Genomic DNA, 10,088 nt, shown 5'->3' on the forward strand with positions numbered 1-10,088 from the left:
GAAGCAGTGGGAGAAACAAGGTCATGTAACCAAATCATGTAACTTCTAACATAATAAACTTAGCTTAAAGTATGTTTTTCCTCTTCCTTCAGGTGAGGAAGAGAGTAGCTCACGGTCCTCTGGGTGGGCTTCGTACTTCCACAGCTGGTCGGGACTTCGATAAGAGTGAAAACGCTGAATCTTTAAACACATTCCACAGCTGCAAAAAGAGAAGTCTTTATATAGAAGAACAACCTGTTGGTGTTGTAGCATTGAATTACAAGCTTTTATTTCTGTGTGTTACTTTTGGCTTTTTAGACTCTTCTAAGAAAGAAGCTGTTAGTAGCTGTGAAAGACTGTCCTATATTGCACTCTGATACAGCAGTGAACTGATCCTGTTGTAAATGTTAAAGTTGATGATCAGTAGTATAATGAGACATAACAAATTAATTGCAAATTGCTTGGAAACAGAATTTGACAAGCCTGTGATGGCTCTTTTGAAACTGATTTAAAAACTTGGTCTAATGTAGTAACTGGAATAACGAGAACTAGACTTAAGGCATTTTAACGTGTTTTAAAGTTTCACGCAATTTTTTCAGTTTGCTAATCTATATGGTTAGTGTTATTCTCTGCACGATGAAGAGATTAAAATTGTTCTTTCCTCTCTGGTGATGCTTACAAAATGTAAGTCCATTAAGAAACAGAAGTGGCATTTTCTGCTTTAACTTGACTGAATTTTTAGTCCTGTGAGGGGATTTTTTGTGTTTGTTTGTGATGGGATTTTTGTTTTGGGGTTGGGTTTTTTTGTTTGCTGGGGTTTTTTTGTTTGTGTGTTATTGGTTTTTTTTTGCAGAAACTGGATTGAAAATATCAAGGCAGCAGTCCACAAAATATAGAGGGTGCCTAAAACTATAGGAAATACAATGCTTGGCACATCTGAAGGATGGCCCTGTAGCAGAGATTAATGGCACCAGTGGAAGTCTTGGGATAGTAATCCAAGAATCAGAGGTCATAAGTGAGCTGAATCTTTGGGAGAGACAGCTTAAGCTATGGCTTTTTAACTAGAGGCTGGAAGTTTTGTGTTCAAGAACAGGAAGTTCCATTACTGTAGTGACCTCTGTGCTTAGGTGAAAAGGCTAAACTCATTCTGATTTACTCATACTGAAGACACTAAAGGAAGAATCTGAGTCTGTAGGTCAGACTCCTAACAATAACTTCTGAGAGAAAAGGAGGGAGCTTTTGTCAGTAGATGCATCTTTTCAATTTTCTAATGATTGAAGATGTTATACCCTTCTCTCACTTCTCTGTGTTTGCACACATTTGCACAAATCTTCTGCATGGATGAGATAATCTCAGTTCCAGGTTATTCAACAGAATGCTTTGGTTTTCTTTAAGAAAAATAAATCTCTGCCATAGAATTGCTACTTCTGTTACCAACACAGCAGCTTTTTTTTGTTTTTTTTTAGCTTCAGTCTTCTTTTCCCCTTTTTATAGTCCACGCTGCCTTTCATCAGCTTAATTTATTTGTAATTTATTAAGATGCAGACAAATTTTTTTAAACTCTGTTTCAATCAAAGTCTTTATATCTTATTCAGTCAGATTTTCACACTCTCTGTGCTGTTTTACAGAGAATCACTCCCTGGCATACGTATACATACCAATACTAAATAGTATTCTTCCTTTCTTATTTATCTTAGTTGAGGCCCTGAGGAAAGGATGCTTATTCTTTTAATATTGCCTTACTTGGGGCTGAGATTAATCTAGGCAGCACATGTTGCAAATAAACTGCAGTAACTGTGCTTTTGGTTTAAGTTTTTGCTTATATATATTGCAATACACAGTTGTCAAAGCCAACAGGCTTTATATAGATATTTTAATTCTTTTCCACAGTCTTAAGCATATTTTTTGTTGTTTTTTTTTTTTGTTGGGGGGGGGGGGGGCAAGGTGTTGTGTGTTTCTTTGTTTTTCCTTCCCCCCTCCAGTGTGCATTTTAACCAGAGTTGTTATGGTTTGTGCTACTGGTGAAAACACTCTCTGTGGGTAGATCACAAAACTGATAAATAGTAGAGAGCGGATGAGACTCTTGGATATCCGTAGCGTGGAAATGTAGATAGCAAGCATAAGGCTAAGTTTAGACTTTTGAAACAATTACCATATCTTCAACATTCACAGTTTGCTCTGGGTCTGGGATGTTGAATTCTAACTACTTATTCACAGCTGAATTTAGTTAACATCACTCAAAAGAATGCCAAAACAGAGCGACAGACAGGAGAGATTTGAAACATGCATAAAAATAAGTGCAAGTCATTCTCCTGCTGTGATTTTAACAATGGAAGCACATGAGTGGAAGGTTACAACTTTGTCTTAGTTCAAATGCAGTTTGCTGCTGACCTGATCTCGTCTCTTCTGCATGATGTCTGCTTGGCTATCACTGAAAAGCTGTGACAAGTTCCTTTTAAAATGCACATATTTCAGACCTGTAGATTAATTTAATGTTTTTAAGCTGTGAATAGATTGTATGCAAATGACATATATATCTGGCTGTATTAAATACCGGCTCCTTATTGGTTTCAAGTCTGAGTTGCATGCTCACTGGTTTTTAGTAAAACTCAACTATCGTACTTCTGAATGTAGTGGACAACTTGCATCACTTTTTTTCTTTTTTTTTTTTCTTATAATGGAAGATTAAGATCTTAATTACTGTAAAAATATTTTAATAACTGTTACTAAGCTCCGTTCTGTTGCTAAGATTACCAGAATTTACCTTTGTGGCAATAAACTGTAAGCAAATGTATCAAAGTTTAATATACACTTGCAGTAAATGGCATAGAAAAATGTGGACTGGAAGCAGGATTATTTTGCTTAGAAAACTTTTTATATGTCATATATTTGCATTTGTAATGTACAGCATTGTAGCTGTGGTCTGCTTTCAAAAAGCAATTTGAAGATTTAACCAGTAATGCTGCTTCTTGATACACTGTGGTGCTCTTGTTTGGAAGAGCACTGTGCTGAATTTGCTTTCTGCTTCTTTTGATTGTTTGTTTTCTTTACAGTGCCATATTTGTTAGGATGTTTCCCAGAAAACATAACCCCTGCCCAGAGTTTACAAGCTTAGGACCAATTCTTACTCCTTTATGAGCCTGCCTTCAGCCCAAGCCTAAGGAGGGTATAATTAGAAAAAAAACAAAAGCCATTCTACTGATACTATGCAGACTATTAATTGAAACCCCAAAATGGGAGTGATTCAGAGTTCCTAGGCCTGTGTGTGCCCCGTGGCTGATTTTTTTAAGTACCTGTGCTGACTTAAAGATGGGTTATACACCTTTCCTGTTGCCTTTACCTGGAAGGAGACTCATCTGTGCAAGCAAAATGTGCTCCGTTTGAAAGACTGGAGGACCAGAGCTTGTCAGGCTGTAGAGCAGATGCAGCTAGTTGGATTTAGGGGTCAGGATGGCCAAAGGGAACCCATGTTAGAAGTGATAACTGGAAGAGTAGAGTTTCTTTTTTCTTTTGTGACCTTCCTTTGCCAAACTATAATTGAGAGAATATGTGGTTAGTTTATCTTCTAAATTTAAATCTTCCTTTGGCTATCACCCTCCATCCTTTTGCTTTGATAACAGATTATATATTCTGAAATTGTGGAGGAATAGTTAAGAACTCTCCTTAGTTTGTACTAAGTGGCTTTGAAGGCAGCTTAACTGCCTGTGCTTCATTTGGCTTATACCCTGGCTTCATCCAGTGCACCAATACTTCTTCAGCTACTTGCTAGTTCTGTTGGTACTGTGAAAATATCTTTCTTAGGAGCCTTGCACATAGCAGTTACCATCCGCAAGATGAGAAACCAAATGTATGAAGGGGTAAACATTTATTTGTTACAGTAATTTTGTAATTGCTAGTCTGAATAGACAAGTGTTTGGTTGGAAATGTGTCTTTTCATGGCCTTTTCATGTGGCTGTCACTTCAATAAAATTCACCTTCACCCAGCAGAATGCCTTTCTCTTTTCCCTGAATGCCTGTTCCTACCTGAGACAATGCTTCTCAGGTAGAAGACAGAAAACAAGGGGATGCTAACTGAAGTATTAAAGAGAAGATTGTATGGATCTGGTGTAGTAGCTGCAGTCTTTACTTTGGAACACAGTAACAGTGATGGATACATCTAGATCGATGGAAGAGGAAGAGAAATTGGTTTGTTACAAGGGTTTGGGATTTTGGGTGGGTTTTGATATTTGGTGGTTTTTTGTTTATTTTTGGTGGGTTGTTTTTTAGGAAAAATCAAGTTTTAATGAAAAAAAGGCTCATTTAAATGACTTCAAATATGTTACTAGATTGTTACTAACAATCTGACAATGTCTGACACGAAGGAGAGGAGGGATGCAGAAGGTATTAATGTGCTTGTCAAAAGGACTACACTTAGTTTTTTTTATTTTAAGCCACCTTATAAATCAGCACTTCCTACTAGCACTCAACTACAAAGGGCACAAATAATTCCCTGTGATAATTTTTCAGTATCTGCACAAAGATTAGATGCACTGTGGATGATGAGGCGGTTGGTTTGTTTGTTGATTCAAGTGAGAGTTTGGTGTGTTTATCTTCTTGCTATCCATGTTTGTGTTAGCCTATGCTTATTATACAAATACATGGTCAGAGAAGGGAGTGTAAGGTAAAAAAAGTTGACGTAACAAATGGATACAAAATAGTCAAAACCGAAAGCCTGATATTTAAAGTCAACTTTAACAGCTTTCACATAAATGTATACATGCTATGGGAAAGGGAAATAATAATCTGACTGCTTTTCAAACTGAATTTGATCTAAAATTTATCATTGTCTTGCAAAGATGCATCTTGGGTTCAAGAGCTTCCCTCCTGTCCTGTGTTCCTCAGGCTCGCTCTCAGGATCAAGGCTGGGCTGAGTAATGGAGATTGAGGATTGAGAATAGTAAATCAAAGTGGAAAAATGCAAGTCAATTACTGCTCCAACAGTCCAATCCACTTCAGTATTAGCAAAACATTTATTCTATTTGTTGTCAGTGAATCCCTGCAGGCTTCTTAAGAATCCAAGGTAAAGATAATCAGTGTAGAAACCAGTGTGCTGTTCTGGGCACTGGCACAGTCCTGGTCTTGTGATAATGGCCTTTGAAAGTGTTTTAAATTGATAGACAGCTGCAGATGAGTATAGGATTTAAAGGGGTTTTATTGCTTCATTGCTTGAAAATCAAAGCTTGTTCTGAGAATACTCGGACTGCTTCCAGAGTAGAAGTACATATTAGTTCTTGGATCTCTTGCCCCTTGCAGCATGCAGAACATCCCAGAAGTAAAAACCATAGAACCTATTACAGTACTCCAGAAGAAGGTTTTACCTAGTACTGGTTTACTGTCGTCATTCCCCTTGTGGAGTTAAGTTGCTGATGCTCAGCATTACTTCTGCCAAGGCAAAAGGCCGATTGTACCATTTTCGGCTTTTAGCATCCAAATATTTATACAGACTAGTTCATGTTCCTCTTGTGAGTGGTCTGCAGCAACCGAGGCAAAGCCACCAGCCTTTGCAGGGGACAGATGGATGTCACTGATGCAGCCTCTGCAAGAGCAGAGAAGCAGACGGAGGCAATAACTGCAACAGCAACTCCTGTTGCTGACATGGTGGTTCTCTGCCCCTCCCTGAGGTTCCCCACCAGCCTTTCTCTGTGAAACTGGTTAAACCAGTTGTTTGCAGAGCAGTGGGGGATAGGGGATATATCAGGCTGCTCTTGCAGGAGGACGATTGTCAGAAAATGCAATGAAGCGAACCGTGGGTTTTGTAACATTCTGTGAAGGATGGAAATTGCAGTGACAAAAAAGCTTAACACTGAAAATTACTTCAGTTACTTAAATTATTTCCCACTGGAACCTGGTCCCCCCTCCTCTAGTTCTGCGGAAGTATTTGACTGACTTTTGTGCTGCCTGATTCTTGAGCTGCATTTCTTCTCTTTGGAGGACCTCTGAATACTCGCATTAGCAAAACTATCAAATAACTAAACAAAATATGGTTAATTATAACTAATTGCATCAAATTGGCCTCAAGCAATGACTTTGCTTTTAACCTAAGGCAATACCACTGATCTTGCAACAGCTAACACATGCGGTAGAGAAGGATGGGTTTGTCAGCAGGATTTGCTATCAGATTTGTCCCTACCTTTTGTAGCTGGACAGCAAAGACTTTGAAAAACTCTTCCTGATGGGTGGGTTAGGAATTTGGGGTGGCTCAGGGAGTGATTTATTTTTTATGATAGGTGGAGCATAATGAGAAAAGCCTGGTAAACAGAAAGGGTGATTGTGGATTAAATTAACTCTTTTTATAGCTCTGTCTACCAGTGTAGACTAAGCTTTCAGTTAGTTAGGAATGGACACTCCGAGCTGGTTTTTTTTAAGCATTACTAGCAATGAATGCTGCTGAGGACATTTCTGTTACATGCAAGTGGCGAACAAGCTTAAATAAAATTGAGAATACTGCCATGGTTGCCAAAAGTCATTAAGTTACTTTTCAAAGTACCTGTTCCATTTTGCTGCCATCAGCTTTTTCTTTAGCTGTTATTGTGTCCATCCAATTCCTGACCTTGTCATGAAGCAGAAATTTATGCTGCTAAATATGGAACTTTTTTTTTTCATTTAATCAATGTTGCATGGTTTTAAGATTGATCTATAAAAGTTATATCCCTGTTCCTGAACAGTCTCCTTCCATCTTCCAAAAACAGGTGAAGCCAAATATGCTAGGTGTGCCTGAAATGCGTGAAGCAGAAATTCGGCTTTGCTTTTATAAGGATGTCAAAATTATCATTAAAATAAAACTCTTAGTATTCTGTATAACCTATATACAAGGTTTTTTTTTAATAGCAAAGATTTTTATGCAGATCAAACACAGTGGTCAAGACTTATCTCTACACTTGAGTTGGAAAGTTATTAATGCTGAGCAAGAACATGAAACCTAAATTATTTGTTACTTGTGAATTCATTGACAGTTTTGCCATGAATGTTTACCAGTACCCCCTGTATTCAAAAATTATTCATACTTAAATGGTCAAAGTTTCCTTTGCTGTTGCTTTAACATCAGGCTTTGGAGGCACAACATGAAGAACACTGACACAGCTTATAATTGAAATCCACCTTGTATATTAAGGTAAACATGCACAAGGCTGCTGTGTTAACAGGCACCTGGAGTCAGGATAGGTTTAGATTACCTATTAGGAAGAAGCTCTTTATTGTGAGGGTGGTGAGGCACTGGCACACGTTGCCCAGAGAAGCTGTGGCTGCCCCATCCCTGGCAGTGTTCAAGGCCAGGCTGGAGCAACCTGGTCTCGTGGAAGGTGTTCCTGTTCATGGCAGGGGGGTTGGAACCGGATGAGCTTTAAGGTCCCTTCTGACCCCCATTCTCTGATCCCGTAAATATGCCATCTGTGGCTACATAAAGTTCTGGGAGAAAGCAAATGGTAGAGCAAATACCACAGTTGCAAGCTACTTACTCAAATCTCTTCATATCACTATGGCAAAATTGTGAAATATTTTTTCTGGAATGAGTCAGAAATGGGTGTAAAAATGCTGGTATTTGTGGTTGGAGACAGGCAGTCAAATTCTTTCATCAAGCCTTCCTATCTGTCTCCCCAATATCCCTTCTTTCTCACTTCTTCCCCAGGCCTACAGTAATGGTCTTGTTTGGTGTCAGCAAAGCTGACAGTAGTGTGTATAACTGAATAGATAAAGGTTCTGTGCAGTCACTTCTATCACTGCCAGCCATGGTACTGTATGTTACCATTTCAACAGTGATGGAAGACTTAAAGTTCTCTGGAAACAGAACATCAGAAGCATGTGTCTCCTTAAAACTGCTTTTTACTCTCATCTAGCAGGGAGAGAAAACCAAACCCAAACCAACGTTAATTTTGTGATTAATATGCTGGTCTGGAGACACGGAGTCCAAGTCCCTGCTTTGTCACATGCTTCCTTTATGAATTTAACCTTGATTTCTCTGTCTCTGTTTCCTCACTTGTCTGCTGGATATAATGGCACTTCTCCTCCTGATGCCAAGTACATTAGCAGTAGAATGTTTAACTTTGTGCTGGCTTTGTAAGCAGGAATAAGCAGGCAGAAGTACCATGTTTTTTAAAAGCTGCATGGGGAGAAAATAGTTGTAGCTTCTCATTACACTGGGCTGGAAGGAGTGACTTTTTTTCTTTTGAGCTCATGGCATGTGTTTGTGAATCCTATTAAATGATTTGCCTAAGTATTCTGGACTGAATTTTACAAGTTAATTAGAATGCCAGCATGCTCTAAGATTATGTAATGGGGAATTAATAACAATTAAGAATTGCTGTTTCTGTTGTATGGCAAGTCACAACTAAAGTTAAAATCAGACCCTAAAGCCGAGGCGCAAACTTGCTGCAAAGTACACAACAGAGCCTAGGGAGGCAGCCCATAAAACTACATTCCTGGCTGTTCTTACTACAACATTTCCAGAAGCTGCTAGTTCTTAGTGTCTGGCACATGTACGTGTTTGGAGGAGGCTCTCCCGCTCCCTGTGAATGCCGTTGCTACTTTGAAATTACACTGCCAGCGGACGAGGCTCTGGGGATGTCATCTCTAAAAGCACTGGAAAGCTGCACACGGTGCAATTCACTTGCCATTGAATCTGTTAACGTGCTCTCTAAAGGCAGGACCGTAACGGCTACACTCATTTGCTGGCACTGCCTGTTAATTATTTCCAGAACTCACTGTTTTGGAGCTCGCTGCCCTAGCAGCTGCACGTCTGCCCAGCCACCTCCCCTCTGTTCAGCCTGTTCTGGCCAGAGGTGCTGCTCCTCAGCTGGGCTCAGCAGGCAGGGGCACCCACCTCGTGCAACTTCCCAAGGAGGACCTGCAAGGGAGAGGCCCTGAAATCCTTGCAGACAAACTGGGGTTAATTAAAACCATTTGTGAAGCTGCCTACAAGTAATGGCAGACTGCCCAAAGCTGATGAGAGAAAACAGAAGGGTAGTTATTACCTGCAACTGGCACAGAATGAGTGCTTATTTAGATGATGCAAGGAAGCTCTGCTGACACACTCATTACAATGAGTGCATATTTTGATTTGGGTTGGATTTGGGTTTTGTTTTTTTTTTTTTTTTTGAGGGGGGGGAGTGTGTGTTTCATTTTTTAACAGAATCACAGGCTGGTTGAGGTTGGCAGGCACCGCTGGAGTTCACTTTGTGCAAACCCTGCTCAAGCAGGGCCAGCTACAGCCAGTTATCCAGGACTGTGTCCAGACAGCTGTGGAATATCTCCAAGGATGCAGACTCCACAACCTCCCTGAGCACCCCGTACTAGTGCTTGGTCACCTTAACAGTGAAAAAGCATTTTGTGATGTTCAAAGGGAACCTCCTGTGTTTCAGGTTGTGCCCATTTCCCCAGAGGTCCTGTCACTAGGTACCACTGAGAAGAACCTGTGTCTAACATCTTTGCATCCTCCCACCATGTATGCACATGGATGAGATCCCCTAGAGCCTTCTCTTCTCCGGGCTGCACAGACCCAGCTCTCAGCCTCTTCTCATGGCAGAGATGTTCCAGTTCCTTAGTTGTCTGAGTGGCTGTTCATTGGACTCTCACTTGTATGGCCACATGTCTTGTATTGTGGAGCCCAAACCTGAACCCAGCCCTCCAGATGTGGCCACACCGGTGCTGAGCAGAGGAGAAGGATCACCCCTCCCCCTTCTAGCATACCACCCCTTCCCTTTTCCAGCCATATACTTTAATTCCCTCTTTGTGCAGAAATGTATTCCCCGTGATGCTCAAATTTTGCTATGTTTGGGTTCATAAACTTGTCAAGCAAAACTGAACCCCGTGGAGGAGCAAACAAACAAATAAACAGACAAAACCCCAACAGACATGTTGAAGTTTGTGTGTTTACAGTGGTAGCCCTGTCCAGAACCATGTTTGCAGCACTGCCACCAAATATCTTTCGTGACCCCAAAATTCACATTCTTTTCCTGGTCCTAATGGATACTGAAGCAGATGCACTCCATGGGCATGCAGTTCAGATAACTCTTCCTGACGTGTGTTCACTTGTACCTGCCTATGCTGATTTTTCTGGCTTAATGTATTCCCTGAAC

General features: G+C 40.3%; 1 protein-coding gene across 2 annotated transcripts in view; it reads left to right on the plus strand.

The window, feature by feature from the left end:
* The window catches only part of GCC2 (GRIP and coiled-coil domain containing 2), a 28,669-nt gene extending 24,707 nt beyond the window's left edge, over positions 1-3,962 (plus strand). For both annotated transcript variants that reach the window (XM_061472645.1, XM_061472644.1), the window contains exon 23: positions 93-3,962. In XM_061472645.1, the coding sequence (XP_061328629.1) occupies positions 93-163 (71 nt within the window). In that variant the 3' untranslated portion in view covers positions 164-3,962. The remainder of the gene's footprint in view (positions 1-92) is intronic.
* The last annotated feature ends 6,126 nt before the right edge of the window (positions 3,963-10,088 follow it).

The sequence above is a fragment of the Pezoporus flaviventris genome, unplaced genomic scaffold (genome assembly GCF_033815535.1).
Source record: "Pezoporus flaviventris isolate CSIRO_AGI_PZ_B2104156 unplaced genomic scaffold, CSIRO_AGI_Pfla_v1 ptg000072l, whole genome shotgun sequence".
NCBI classification, from domain to species: Eukaryota; Metazoa; Chordata; class Aves; order Psittaciformes; family Psittacidae; genus Pezoporus; species Pezoporus flaviventris.